The sequence below is a fragment of the Hibiscus syriacus genome, unplaced genomic scaffold (assembly GCF_006381635.1).
Source record: "Hibiscus syriacus cultivar Baekdansim isolate YM2019G1 unplaced genomic scaffold, ASM638163v2 tig00110694_pilon, whole genome shotgun sequence".
NCBI lineage: Eukaryota > Viridiplantae > Streptophyta > Magnoliopsida > Malvales > Malvaceae > Hibiscus > Hibiscus syriacus.
Window position 1 is genome coordinate 3,396,185 of NW_024062828.1, and position 14,010 is coordinate 3,410,194.

The following is a 14,010-nucleotide window of genomic DNA, read 5'->3' on the forward strand; positions in this document are numbered from 1 at the left end:
GATATGTGAATTCGGTTGAAGTGATGCATGAGCCCTCGAGAGCGACGCTGTAGCATTTATGCCCTTGCGAGGCTGTATATCTACCTTGCACAACATAGAATTTATTCTTCATCATTCTAAGGCTATAGGCATATAATACCTTAGGGTAGAATCATTATTCTTGAGTGAATAGTGAGACGCCAGTGTTTAGTTGAGTTGGAATTTTATAGCTTTGTTGATTTGAAAATTGGATTAGAATCATTTATATTGCTAGGATCGAATTTAATTGTAATCAATTCTTTCGGTTGCCTGTCTCTTGGGTTGTTCCTCATTCCATTTCACATCATCATCCGCTATATCATAGTAGTTGTAGCATTAGTTAGCTTTCTTTCACTTCACAAAAAAATTAACTTGAACCATTTACATTAATACTTATTATCATTTGAGGTTGATTAACTCTGTGGGGTTGATTTGTGCATTTCTGCACTATTATTACTTGTAGCAATACGTGTATTTGCATTTTAGTTGTTACATCTTCGACGCTTCACCTTATAAAGACATAATCAACATGGAAAGTGCAAGGTGGAATTCGAAAATGAAATCTGATACTTTTCAATGGGGAAGTTTACGGTACGTCACACTAATTTAAGGTTAAAAAACAATGGAAATGGTGCAACCGGAAATGTTATATTTTTTCTAACATTTTAGGTTGGACACAATCTAAAATGTTACTTATTTTCTTAACATTTTCGGTTGAACAAAAAATGTTAGGAAAAATGTAACATTTTCGGTTGAAAAATGTAACATTTTCGGTTGAACAAAAAATATTAGGAAAAATGTAACATTTTGTGTCCAACGGAAAATGTTCAACCTAAAATGTTAGGAAAAAGCTAACATTTTCAGTTACACCAATTTCCGCTGTTTTTAATCCTTAAATTAGGTTGTCGTTCCTTAGACTTCCCCATTTTTAGTGTAGAAGAGAAAAAAACACGTTAAGAGAAAAAGTCACATGGGAAATCATGTTTTTAGTCCCTACTTTTTTAGATTATTTACAAGTTAATTCATATAGCTCAAATATAAAACAAGTGTAACTATTTTTATTTTTAATTATCCCAAAATTCTTTATTGTCTGAGATTTTACTCTATTATTTAAGAATATTCCACGTAAAATCTTTCTTCTTTATTTCAAAATTTTAATTAAAATTTTATTTCAAATTTTAATTAAAATTTTATTTCGTTCGACAATCATCTACGTAACACTTTATATCAAATAAATCTCCATACTTAAACAAATTCTTCAACACTTAACATATCTACATCAACAATGATATGGTAAAAATAACATAATAATCATTCAGCTGCTAAAAAATGTTATATATGACTAAAAAGATACCGCTAAAAATCTATTTTACAATAATTGATTTACAAGAGCATATGGACGTCTAGAATCACCGCCCAAACCCAATGACCGAGTTTCTTTATCCAAAGGCAAAAGTTTCAGCCACTCTTGGAGTCCTTTACTTTTGATTTTGAATAAGATGCTTTGAGAAATTTACATTCCCTTTTTCCTTCACTTATCTATTTTATGATCTAATTAACACTTTGGAGATTTTATTGCATAAGGCGATTCAGGTCCACAAATGTCTCGATTAAATATAATAGGATAAAGTACACTAATGGTTCCTCGACTATAGGATATTGTTTTGTTGAGTCATCTGACTATTAAAAGTTACAAAATAGTCACTCATATGTTCCAAATTCGTCATTTTCTATTAAACGGTCAGTTAAGCTGAACGTTAACCTGCTGACTAAGATAAGATAATTGTTTGAGACTATGAGATTAGATTTTATCACATCTCAGTCAGCAAGGTAACGTTCAGCTCAAACTGTCGTCAAATTTTTAACGGAAAATGACAAGTTTGGAACATAAAGAAAAGTCGGGGTGACCATTTTATAACTTTTAATAGTTGAAGGAGTCAATAAAGCAACTCTCTATGGTTGGAGGTCATTTTTTTAACTTTTAATAGTTGATGGACTCAATAAAACAATATCCTATATTCAAAGGACCAATTATATATTTTACTAATATAATATTATCCTTATTTTTTACATAACATTTGGGATTTTTAAGATTTTGTAAAAGTTCAAAACCCTTTTCAGAATTCGAAGTTAGCTATTTTTAAGTTTCAAGTTTATGCCATAAACATAGTTTATCTTTTTATTATTTTAAATTTTAAAATTAATCTATATATTTTAACTCAGTATGATTATATCTAGGGACAGAGCTCCTTTAGGGTAGAAGGGAGGTCCGACTCCTGTTAAAATTCATATATTTAATATAATTTTGTTTACGTCATAAACATAGTTTATCTTTCTCTCTCGGTGCATGTTAGCTGGCTCTAACAGCGAGAGAAGACGAAGCTCAATTCTTCTGGTCTAGTGTTCATTTCTTCCTCTTCTGCCAAGGTTCTTTGGGGGTTCTACTGGGCTATGTCTGGCGACATTGCTACGAACTAGCGTGAGCTTTTTGCGGTGGGGATTGATCAGGAATTAGAGTTTTTTATGCCAGCGGTGATAGAGGGCTCCTGTGTTGTCAAACCGCCGAAAGATGTGTTTGAGGAGGGAATCTCGGAGTGGAAATTTGCTCATGTTGGTCAGTTCATTGGTTCAGCTCCAGCTTTTGGATCCATACAGAGAGTTGTCTCGATGCTTTGGGGGAAGGCTTCTCCGATTAAGGTAAGTCTTGCTGGGCAAAATTTATACATTTTTTCTTTTGCCAATTCGGTTGCTAGGGACTGGGTTTTAGACAATGGTCCATGTCATGTACAGCATAAACCGATCTTTCTTAGGAGGTGGGAACCTAATTTGAAGGAACTTCAGTTTGATTTGATCCGAATGCCGATTTGGATTCATTTGTACAATGTCCCTTTGGAGCTCTTTTCAAGGAGGGGGCTCAGCTACATTGCAAGCGCCGGCGGGAGGCCTCTTCATATGGACTCCGTTACAGCTGCTCGAGAAAAGCTTGAATATGCTCAAGTTTGCATTGAAATTACTGATGGATCTTCCATTCAGGATCGCATTGATGTGGTATTGAATGATGAGTCAGTAGCAAGCATTAGGGTCTCTGTCCCATGGATGCCTAGCTCTTGCACTGATTGTGGGCGTTTTGGTCACTCTGTGAAGTTGTGCCCTCGGGGTAAAAAACTGAATAGATATGGAGGGCCAAGGGGCCTGTCAAGGATACAAATCAGATTGTCCCTTCTGCTAGTGGTAGGTCCTCAGATGATATTAGTGCCAATAATATATCATCAGAGGGTTTAGTTCTGGCAAGGATAATGATCAAACATTTAATGATGTCTTGCCAAGTAATTAGGTGGGAACTAATAGGTCTCTTGTTGAGTGTCATGCTACTGCCAAACCAGTGCTGGATGATGGTTGCGAGTTGGTTAACCAGATTGATATTATTGCTGATGTCAGTAAAATTTATGAGGGGGGTACAGGTTTCACTGTCACAACCAAACAAGTTGATCATATAAACAATCCTTTAGTTAAAAGAGGTAGAGGACGACTTGCCAAAGAGGGTAAGATTACTGGAGGAGCCTCAAAAAATAAATTTGATGTCCTCAACTCCTTAGATCCTGACAGTGTCCTGGAAATTCCTATTGTTGATTCTAGTAAAAAGCAGAGAGGAGCTTCTATGGGAGTTGCTAAGCTTGTTCAAGAGTTGAAAATAAAGAAGAAAGAGCATGTGGATAAAGTCAAGAAACTTGAGGAAAGAGGGGGTGCTTCTTCCTCCACATCTGTTTCATGTTAACCTGTTTTTGGAACATTAGGTGTTTTAATAGCCCCCTAAAGCAAAGAAAGGTTTTGAGTTGGGCTGTTAAGAACCAAATTAGTATCCTTTGCCTATTGGAAACTAGAGTGAAGGAAAATAATTCCTTAGCTATTCTGTCAAGTAAGTTTGGTGACTGGCAGTTTTGCTGCAATTATGATTATGCTGAAAATGGTCGTATTTGGGTTCTTTGGAAAAGTGATGTAGTTTGCTCCATTATTTCTTCTTTTAATCAAAGCATCATTCTTAATTATCGTTTTAAGAATATTGAATTCTTCATTACTGTTGTTTATGGGTCAAACGATGGCTCCATTTGCAAGCATTTTTGGACCCAACTTTGCTCTGTGGAAGCCTCTGTGGGAGATAGGGCTTGGCTAATTGGTGGTGACTTTAATTTCATACTCAATGCTGAGGAAAGTTCTTCTCAGATCAATGCTGGCACTTTGGCTAACATGGTTGACTTTCAAAGTTGTGTGGAGGACTTGGGGCTAACTGATCATCCATACACATGTCCATTATTTACCTGGACCAACATGCCACTTACTTAGGACGTAAACTGGATCGGGTTCTTGTAAATCTGAATTGGCTCGAAGTTTTCCCTGCCTCTGATGTTGAGTTTCAGGCACCTGGTGATTCTGACCACTGCCTTGCACTTGTATGGCTGTACAAAGAGGTCCTTGCTGCCAAACCCAAACCATTTAAAATTTAACTTTTGGGCTATGCATCCTGATTTCATGTCCTTAGTCAAGGATTCTTGACAAGCCCCAGTCAATGCAAATCCTGCTCAAACTCTCTATCTAAAGCTCAAGACGCTAAAAATACATCTTAAGGAGCTTAATATGAATAATTACAATGACATATCTGGGAAAGTTAGGGAGAAGAGAGAGAAATTGAAGATTCTCTAACTTGCTAACCTTGATCTTGCTGGAAGAAATATCATTGCTGAGCTGGAAATTGAAAAGGAGTTGAGGGCTCTTGAACAAGATGAGTTACTATTTTACAAGCAAAAAGAAAAAAAATCGACTGGATTGGGGAGAGTGATCAAGGTACACAAATTCCACTCCATGATAGCTACTAAAAGGAAATGCAGTACAGTTAGAGTCCTCTACAATCAAAGTGGTACCATGCTCGACATTGTTGAGGACATGTCAAATGAAGTGGTTAGTTTCTTTGTTAACCAACTTGGAGTGGCTGACCCTGAAGTTAAGGCTAGTTCTGTTAGTTGTATCAAGGATCTCCTTGGTTTTTCCTTGTCTTGTGAAGCAGTAGATAGTTTATGTAGAGCTATTTCTGAAACTGAAATTAAAGAGGCCTTATGGGGACAAGGGAACAACAAGTCCCCTGGCCTAGATAGGTATAATGCCTTCTTTTTCAAAAGGACATGGTCTATTGTTGGAGAGGATTTCCTGAAAGCTGTTAGATACTGTTTCGATCATTCTTTCGTGCTCCCTTCATTTAATGCAACTGCTGTGGTGCTTCTCCCTAAAATCTCTAATCCTAGCTTAGTGAAGGATTTTAGGCCCATATCTTGCTGCACGGTCGTCTACAAAACGGTTACAAAAATTCTAGTGAACCGGCTCTCTTTGGTTTTCTCTTATATGATCTCTTTAAATTAAACTGCATTTGTGAAGGAGAGAAGCATAATAGACAATACGCTCATTGCACATGAAATTTTTAGGGGTTACTCTAGAAGTAAGATATCCCCTTAAGATAGACCTGTAAAAGGCTTTTGATTCCTTAAGTTGGGGTTTCATTAATGTGATCTTGCATGCCATGGGGCTGCCTGAAAAGTTCATAGGCTGGACATGGGCCTACTTTGCTAATCCTAGATATTCCATTGTTTTCAATGGTAGTCTTGTTGGATATTTCAAAGGAGATAGAGGAGTGAGACAGGGTGACCCCCTATCATCTTACATCTTTGTACTAGCAATGATTGTCTTATCTAATCTCCTTAATATGGCAGCTGAAAAGGGTATCTTTAGCTATCATCCAAAGTACAAAAAGGATTGGGCTCACCCACCTCTGTTTTGCGGACGACCTCCTCATATTTTGCAAGGGTACTACAGATTCTGTTATGGGAGTGCAGGTTGTGCTGGACCATTTCTATTCCATGTCAGGGCTGAAGCTTAATGCCAGCAAGTGCGATATGTATGCTGCGGGCATTCCTGATGAGCAGCTCAATATTATCAAGGAAAGTACTGGTTTCAAGCTGGGTAGCCTCTCAGTGAGATACTTGGGAGTCCCGCTAGTTACCAAGAAATTGGCTGTGAAAGATTGCCAAGGTCTTATTGATAAAATTATAGCTAAGCTTAGCTCGTGGGCCTGCAAGCATCTCAGCTTTGTTGGTCGTTTGCAGCTTGTTTGTTCTGTCTTACTCAACATCACTAGCTACTGGAGCAGGCAGCTTATTCTTCCTCAAGCATTTATTAGGAAGGTTGAGCGGTTGTGCTCTTGTTTCTTCTGGAAAGGGTCTGATACCCCGACCAAAGGCGCACGTGTGAGTTGGAAGGTTATTTGTTTGCTGAAATCTGAAGGTGGGTTGGGGATTAATGATGTAGGCGGCTGGAATAAATCCTGTTCTGTTCAGTTAATCAGGAAGCTTTTGGCTAACGATGGCTCTCTTTGGGTGGTGTGGATGCGTTCTTATATTATAAGAAATGCTAACTTCTGGCAGATGGAAGCCCCTAAGAATGCTAGTTGAAGCTTTAAATACTTGCTAAAAATTAGGCCTGAAGTTGCTCCCATCTTTGTGGGTCTAGTCCAAGAGGTCAGTAGGAGTTATATCTGGGACAAGCTGCGCCCCCCAGCTCTTAAGGTTCCTTGGCACCACTTGGTCTAGTTCTCGGGTCGTATTCCTAAACATAGTATCATCGTCTGGATGGCCTTACTAAACAGACTTCCTACTCGGGTAAGGCTTCTGCGCATGGGTCTTGCCATAGAAACGGATAAATGCTTGCTGTGTGGAGAAGAGGCGGAGACAAGGGATCATTTATTCTTTGAATGCCAATTTGCAAGGGATATTTGAGGATCCATTCTTAATCTTTGTTGCATCTCTCGAGAAGGTTGTAGCTGGGAGAGTGAACTGGCTTGGGCTACCTTACTATTCAAGGGTAAGTCCCTTATTGTGGTAATTCTTAAGCTTGCTTGGTCTGGGCACATTTATGGTATTTGGAATGAAAGGAATGAAAGATTATTCGGGAACAGGGCAAGATCGAAGGATGAGTTGCTAGGTGATATCAAAGAGACCATACGCATTCGGCTGGTGGGCAAAGCTTTCAACCGGTTAGACTTGGTTAACAATGCTTTGTGTGCCAATTGGGGCATTGCTTGAATAGAGCCTATCTTTGTTGTTCTAGTTTAGTTGACTGGTCTTTCTTTGTGGTTTCCATGTGGTTTTCCTTGCTTTTCTATTGTGCTGTTTATTGTCTTTGTTTACTGTAGCAGGTTTTTCTGCTTCTTGGGTAATGAAATTGAATTATCAAAAAAATATATTTAAATTTAAAAAATATAAAAACTTATTAAATATTTAATCAAGTAGGGGTCGAATTAAAGAATGATAAGTATATGTTCTCAAATTTTTGGTCTAATTAAAATTTAGTTCATTGTAAGTTTAAAGATTAGACAAATGAGAAGTTATCTTGTGAGTTTTGAGTTTTTTATATATAAATTTAGGGCGAATACAATATATTATCTGTACAAAGACTTTGAACCATTTGACAATGAACGCTCATACCTTACATACGTGCTTGAACTCGTGACCTCAAGGATAACAACAATCCCTTAATAACTAAGATCGCTTGGTTAATGCTGAATTTCAAGTTTAAATACCTAATAAGTCTTTGTATTTTTCTTAAATAGTATAATATTCTGGCCCCTGTCAATATTTAATTCTGGTTTAGTCCTTGATTATATGTTTTATTTTTATAATATTATTAATTATTCTTAATTGTTAATACCATTAAGTATTTTAGTTAAGGTGCTAACATTAAATTAAAAACAGAATACATATCATTTGAACGTTGAAGAATATACATATATATATTAATATTTCACATCTACAATTTTATGAAAATAAAATCTATCAAACGATTTTAGTAGTTAAAGAGTATGTTGTTCTCTTTATGAGTATCAAGTTGAAACATTTACGTCTATAAAATATGTCGTGAGTTATTAATAACATTTTTTTAAATGGACACTTTTTTATAATTAATCTAAATTATTTTAAAAAATAAAATAGTTAAACATAATATTAACAATTCAGACCAATTAATAGTTCTAGATTACTTAATAATTTTTCTTATTAGGTTAGTGATAAAAGATTAATTATCAATTCAATTGGAAAATAAAAACATATTATTTTAAATAATAATTAGTATTATTATTATAATAATATTTTATTCATTTTTTAAATAAAATAATTAAAATAATTATTTATGAATTAAATACAAAACCAATAAATTTATAAATAAATATTTTATTAATTCATCTACGGTGAATAATTTTTTTTATAAATTATTTTGTTTATCATGCTTTAAATATGACAAAAAAAAAAAAAGAAAGGCGGTCTATCAAGTATATTCAGTGGGGAATGTTTGGGTATGGAAAAGAAATCCGAATAAAATATATACCCTTTTTATGAGATCAAGGTGTGAATTTCACACGAACCAAGTAACCTTAATAGTTGATAGATTTATTATTTTATGAAGTCTCAAATTCGAGCATCACGTATGTATTGGTATAAACGTTCATATCAAATGGTTGTAGGGATGGAATTAGGATTTTTTTAAAGCGGGATTAAAGTATTTTCTATTTTTCACAAATACAATTTTTTAATTGAGAGGTCATGTATTTTTTTTATTTTTATAAAAATATGTATTTTTCAATATTAATTAATACTTAAAAAAATTGAAGAAAATCCGCCTGTGAATGGTTGAGAATTTTTGAATATATATTATCTTATATTTATCCGATTTATAAAAAAAGTTATGAAATTGAATTCTTTAACTACTAAGGTCTTTTGATTTATGCGAAATTTATGCCCTTTTGAATGAGGGTAAGTTGAGAAATCCACAACCAATTGACCCCAATAATTAAGGGATTCATTATTTTTTCTAAGCGGTACAAATACTGTTATATAGTTATCTAAATATATATATAGAAAAAAAAGTCGTGAAATTTAATCATAGAGGTAACGGTCGCACTCACATGATTTGAGCACAGCCATCATCCAGTCTACCAGTAAAGCCATCGATTTCCAATGTCAACTTATATGACCACCAAAATTCTAAAACCAACCATCGCCTAACATTTTTTTAATTACGTTATATATATTTTTAATTTCTATTATATAACATATTATAATATCTTGTGCCACACAAGATTTGTAAAAAAAATATATATAATGTTTTTGTGTAATACCTTGCTCTTGTATAGAGTAATTAAAAATATTGGAATTTTATAATTGTTTTAGAAATCACGTAAAATATTATAATTTTTATGATATTTTATATAATTACATAAAACATTAATTAGTTACATAAATTATTACAAATTGAAACTAATGCATATTGTATATATATTTAGCTTTTAAAGCACTATAATTAAAAGCTTGACTTGAATATAATATAATAAAACATTCAAATATTATTAAGCTTTGACTCAATTATTTATAGTTTGTTTAATGAATTGTGTAGATTTAGTAGTTGCATGGCCAGTGGTCAATTCAAGATAACAAAAAAGGGGTACAGCCACCATTCTTTCTTTCTTCAAATTTGTACCATATTAATTGACTCCATATTTATATAATTAGAGTTACCATATTATAATTCTTGGGTTATTTTTTAAGTTAAATTTTATAAAGAAAACTATATTATGTGTTTTGATACATTTAATTGACATCAATTTAGAATTATCAAATATATATATATATTTATGGAATATAATCATATTGCATAATGTAAAACTGTTTTGATTTTATACAGATTTAGAACCGTTAAATGAATGAAAAAAGAATCGTTCGATCTAACCATATATATATATATATATATATATATATATATATATATATATATATATATATATATATATATATTTACAATTTTTTTTCATATCAAAATAAGGGTAAATTACGCGTTTAGTATCTAAACTATCAGTTTTGATCCGTTTTAATACATAAATTTTTAATTTTTTTAAAATCATACCTGATGTTTAGTTTTTGTTTTATTTTAGTACCTTGTCATTAAAAACATAACGTTTAGTCAACTCTCATATTGAATGGATTCAACTCGAGCTCAAACTTGACTCGAATTTTCAATGAGCTGAAGTGAGCTACTTGATACCCAACTCGAAAAACTCACGAGCGACTTGAGAAAATAATATATTAAAATTTTAGATTTTCTAAATTAAAATTTTAATAATATTAATATTTATGTTGTTCTTTAAAAAATAATATAATATTTTCATGTACGTAAGGTTCAAGTTCGAGCTCGTGTCTGAACTCAATCGAGTTAAGTTTGAGAATATTTCGAGTTCAAATTTTTTCGAACTCGAGTCATACTTTAATTTTTTTTTATTTTGAGTCGAGATCAATAATAGTCGAATTTAATTCAAATCTTTTTACAGCATGTGAGAAGTGACAAATATATATTTCCAAAAATAAATAAACTAAAAATATCACACCATACAATAAAATCCATAAAGAATGCATAAGACATGGACCTTGTGTCAAAACTTACCATATTTTTAATACTAGGAATTCTGTGATTAGCCAAGGAAAGTTTAAATAATAACCACCTAATTTAAGGATAAAAACAACAGAAAAAGGTGTAATAAAAAAGTTATTTTTATTAACACGTTAAGTTACGATCAACCTAAAATATTAAAAATATAAAATGTTAGAAAAAATATAGTATTTTCGATCATATCTATATTTCTACACTCTTTTTACCTTAAGCTAAGTTGCTGTACTACAAAACTACTCGCGATTAACTTCACGCCCTAGTGATACCCATACTAGCGCATTTATTAATTGGACTTATTCTCGGTAATACAAGTTTTGAACGGCCTTGGATTGGAGGTTGTTAAAGTATTGTTTGTTTCCTGAGAAAGCATCTACCTTTAAAAAGCGTTACTACATTCACAAAGAACACGCAGAAAAGCAAAGCATTTTTTTTTCTTTTTGCCTTTTGGTCAGCCAAACACTTGTAACAATTTCCTTACCACTATAAAAGCAAGTTAGAGGGACTAAAGGCTACCTTCATAAATCTCCCCAAGCCTCTGCTTTGATTCATTTCATCAGCAGCAATATACAGGTAACTAATGAACACTTTCTTACTGTTTCGTTGATTTATAGCTTTGGATTTTCTTTCTGGGTTCTGTTTGATTTAGTTCCTTCTTGATGATTTATGGGGTTTTTTGGTTGATGGCAGTTGGCTATTTAGAATGGCGACTCAAGGAACTAATGTATTGATCACTTCAGATGGAGATGAAATCTCAGTGAGCATTGCTTTACATTTAGCCAAACGTGGTTGCAGGTTACAAGTTTCCTACTTTTTATTAGATTATGTATTGATTATTGAATATACTTGTTTTCTCGGGAAAGAAAAACTATCATAGAAATTCCCAGTATTTTCCAAAGTTTTTTTAAACAAAAGCTTTTGCCTTGGTTATATTCAGAATTCTTTTCCATTTGATCATGTATACCATAGCTGTTCATTGTTCATCAATGGAGCAACAGTGGAACTAAAGAATGATATTCTGGGAATGTGATTAGGTTGGTATTAATGGGAAATGAAGGGTGTCTGAGGAGTGCCAGAGAGAGGATAATGGGTTCGGTAAAGAATGCGGTCTCAGTAGAGGTGATTGGATTGAATATGGAAGATGCAAGAGAGGGAATATTTGATGATGCAGTAGATAAAGCATGGAAAGCTTATGGTCATTTGGATGCTCTAGTGAATTGTTATGCCTATGAAGGTTGGTATCTATCAATTTTCTATTAATAGTTCTTTGGACTGATCTACTGATATTTTCTTTTTTCAATTGAAAGTTGGAGTGGCCAATAAAATATTCATGTTTTGGGCCAATTTAGAACTTCTGCCCTCATATTTGATCTAGAATTTCATTATGCTTTGAATTTTAAATCAATAAAAAGCAGTTTGCAATGTTTATATAGTATATTAATAAATAAGATTAGGTTAGCATTTCAAGGAGCATGTGTAATAATTGTTTATTTAAAGGAATTTTTGTTCGTGGGCTAAAGTCTAGAGATGATGCAGACCATAAGTTTATAAATTAACAGAGCTTGAAAGTGGTACATATAAAAACATGGGTTCTTTTTATACAGTTTATAATAAAGAAAAAGGAAGTCCTTAATCTTATTTTACATTATTCAAGTGAAGAACAATATACTTGTACTTTAGAAACCTATAAGGGCCGTTTGGTTCACGTTATTTTTGATTACCGGGGGAAAAGAATCCTCATTCACCGTTTGGTTGACCGGTAATCTTATTCCCTGTAATCTTTTATTACTAACAGTGGATTTTTTGGGGTATATTATCGGGAATGTGATTACCTCATTCGCTTAGGTATTGTTGTATTACCGGCGTTTTGGACTAAAATGCCCTTAATTATTTTTTTCAAAATTTTCATTCTTTCGTTGAATAATAAAAATTCTACGAAGGTTAAATTACAAATTTATCCTTAAACTATTTTTTATTTACAAAAGAAGTCCATAATTAGAATTTTATATGAAGTTCAAGGGTTAAAATATAATTTTACCCTTTTATTAAATCTATTTTTCTTTTCAATTTTGTAAAAAAAAGTATATAAATTTTATGAATTTAAAATTTTTAAAGAAAAATATATAAATTAATTATAGTAATATTATAATAGAATTCAACTTGTTAAAAAACAAATATATAATAATAACAATTTGGTAAAATATACATGCCAATAATCTTTTATTCCTTTAACCAAACACGATAATCTTAGATTCCTATTAAACCTACCAAACACAAAATGCAATATTCTCAGCAATCCTATTCCCTGGTAATCTCACATTCCATGAACCAAATGCACCATAAAGATTGTGAAATTATGATGGTGGTTGAAAGTGTTTTGCACAAGGAAACAAGATGTATATTTGCTTCCAGTAGGTATCTCTTTCATTGCTGTGTTCATTCCAATGCAATGTAACAAGTGAAAACTGACCGTGAATCAGGGACGATGCAAGACCATCTGCAGTTAGCTGAAGAAGAGTTCAAGAAAATCATAAAAATAAATTTTATGGCTCCATGCTATCTGCTAAAAACAGTTGGCAGGCGGATGCAGGACCGTAAATCGGGTGGTTCCATTGTATTCATGACTACGCTACTCGGAGCTGAAAGAGGGCTTTATCAAGGAGGTGCTGCATATGGTTCTTGTCTGGCAGGATTGCAGCAGCTAGTTAGAGTAACTCCTGAGCTTTCCTTTTAGTCTCCGAGGCATTTAACTCCCTTCCTTTCTGCAAAAACTTATCTTGCTTGTGGTGGAATATCGAATGACTTTCGGTTTTTCTTCCATTGTTGTTACTAGTTATCAGCTTTGGAGATTGGGAAACACAAGATCAGGGTTAATGCAATAGCTCGTGGTTTGCACTTAGAAGATGAATTTCCAAGGTCAGTTGGAAAGGAGAGGGCAGAGAAGCTGGTGAAAGAAGCAGTTCCATTGCAGAGATGGTTGGATGCTAAAAATGATCTGGCTTCAACCGTTATCTATTTAATAAGCGACGGTTCCCGCTACATGACCGGAACAACTATATTCGTCGATGGGGCACAATCGATAGTCAGGCCTCGTATGCGATCATATATGTAGTTCCTTTTCCTAGCATCTTGATACAGAAAACAACATTCAATCAGCTAGCTAGGTTTGAGAATGATATATTATTTGTTTTTCACATATGATTTAGTGAAGAGATCATAAACTCAAACGATTCAGCGAGCACCAACCGACCTGCTCGCTTCATTGGAGGTTTTGTATGTTCTGAAACTGGTTATGAATTGGAAATGATGACCGGACATGCTATGGTAACATGCATACTTCGAATAGCATAAGAATCGTTTCAAATACACAACTTATCATCATCCAATATTCATAACAATTTGAAACGTAACATCAAATTATCAGAGTAACCGTTAAAATAAAGCACTTTACAATATCATATG

The 14,010-nt window shown here is 33.4% G+C and overlaps 2 protein-coding genes across 2 annotated transcripts; both read left to right on the top strand.

The window, feature by feature from the left end:
- The first annotated feature begins 2,541 nt into the window (after positions 1 to 2,541).
- LOC120138595 lies at positions 2,542 to 7,276 on the top strand. Its single transcript, XM_039154038.1, has 10 exons — positions 2,542 to 2,715; positions 2,809 to 3,249; positions 3,353 to 3,781; positions 3,955 to 4,249; positions 4,360 to 4,474; positions 4,743 to 5,283; positions 5,775 to 6,442; positions 6,539 to 6,626; positions 6,751 to 6,921; positions 7,256 to 7,276. Exons 1-10 carry the CDS (start codon positions 2,542 to 2,544, stop codon positions 7,274 to 7,276), a joined length of 2,943 nt encoding a protein of 980 aa, XP_039009969.1.
- Positions 7,277 to 11,063: 3,787 nt separating this feature from the next.
- Positions 11,064 to 13,667, top strand: LOC120138474 (D-erythrulose reductase-like). The gene is made up of 5 exons (XM_039153928.1): positions 11,064 to 11,121; positions 11,239 to 11,343; positions 11,583 to 11,782; positions 13,029 to 13,258; positions 13,382 to 13,667. Exons 2-5 carry the CDS (start codon positions 11,252 to 11,254, stop codon positions 13,658 to 13,660), a joined length of 801 nt encoding a protein of 266 aa, XP_039009859.1. The 5' UTR covers positions 11,064 to 11,121; positions 11,239 to 11,251; the 3' UTR covers positions 13,661 to 13,667.
- The last annotated feature ends 343 nt before the right edge of the window (positions 13,668 to 14,010 follow it).

What these genes read in the sequence shown, in the direction of transcription:
- LOC120138595 (XM_039154038.1), top strand. Translation starts at nt 2,542, where the DNA reads ATGCCAGCGGTGATAGAGGGCTCCTGTGTTGTCAAACCGCCGAAAGAT. An exon ending in GTGCTTCTTCCTCCACATCT is followed by an intron (nt 3,782 to 3,954) that starts GTTTCATGTTAA and finishes GGTGACTGGCAG; the next exon opens with TTTTGCTGCAATTATGATTA. An exon ending in TTCTTCTCAGATCAATGCTG is followed by an intron (nt 4,250 to 4,359) that starts GCACTTTGGCTA and finishes CCACTTACTTAG; the next exon opens with GACGTAAACTGGATCGGGTT.
- LOC120138474 (XM_039153928.1), top strand. Translation starts at nt 11,252, where the DNA reads ATGGCGACTCAAGGAACTAATGTATTGATCACTTCAGATGGAGATGAA. An exon ending in TTAGCCAAACGTGGTTGCAG is followed by an intron (nt 11,344 to 11,582) that starts GTTACAAGTTTC and finishes GAATGTGATTAG; the next exon opens with GTTGGTATTAATGGGAAATG. An exon ending in GAATTGTTATGCCTATGAAG is followed by an intron (nt 11,783 to 13,028) that starts GTTGGTATCTAT and finishes ACCGTGAATCAG; the next exon opens with GGACGATGCAAGACCATCTG.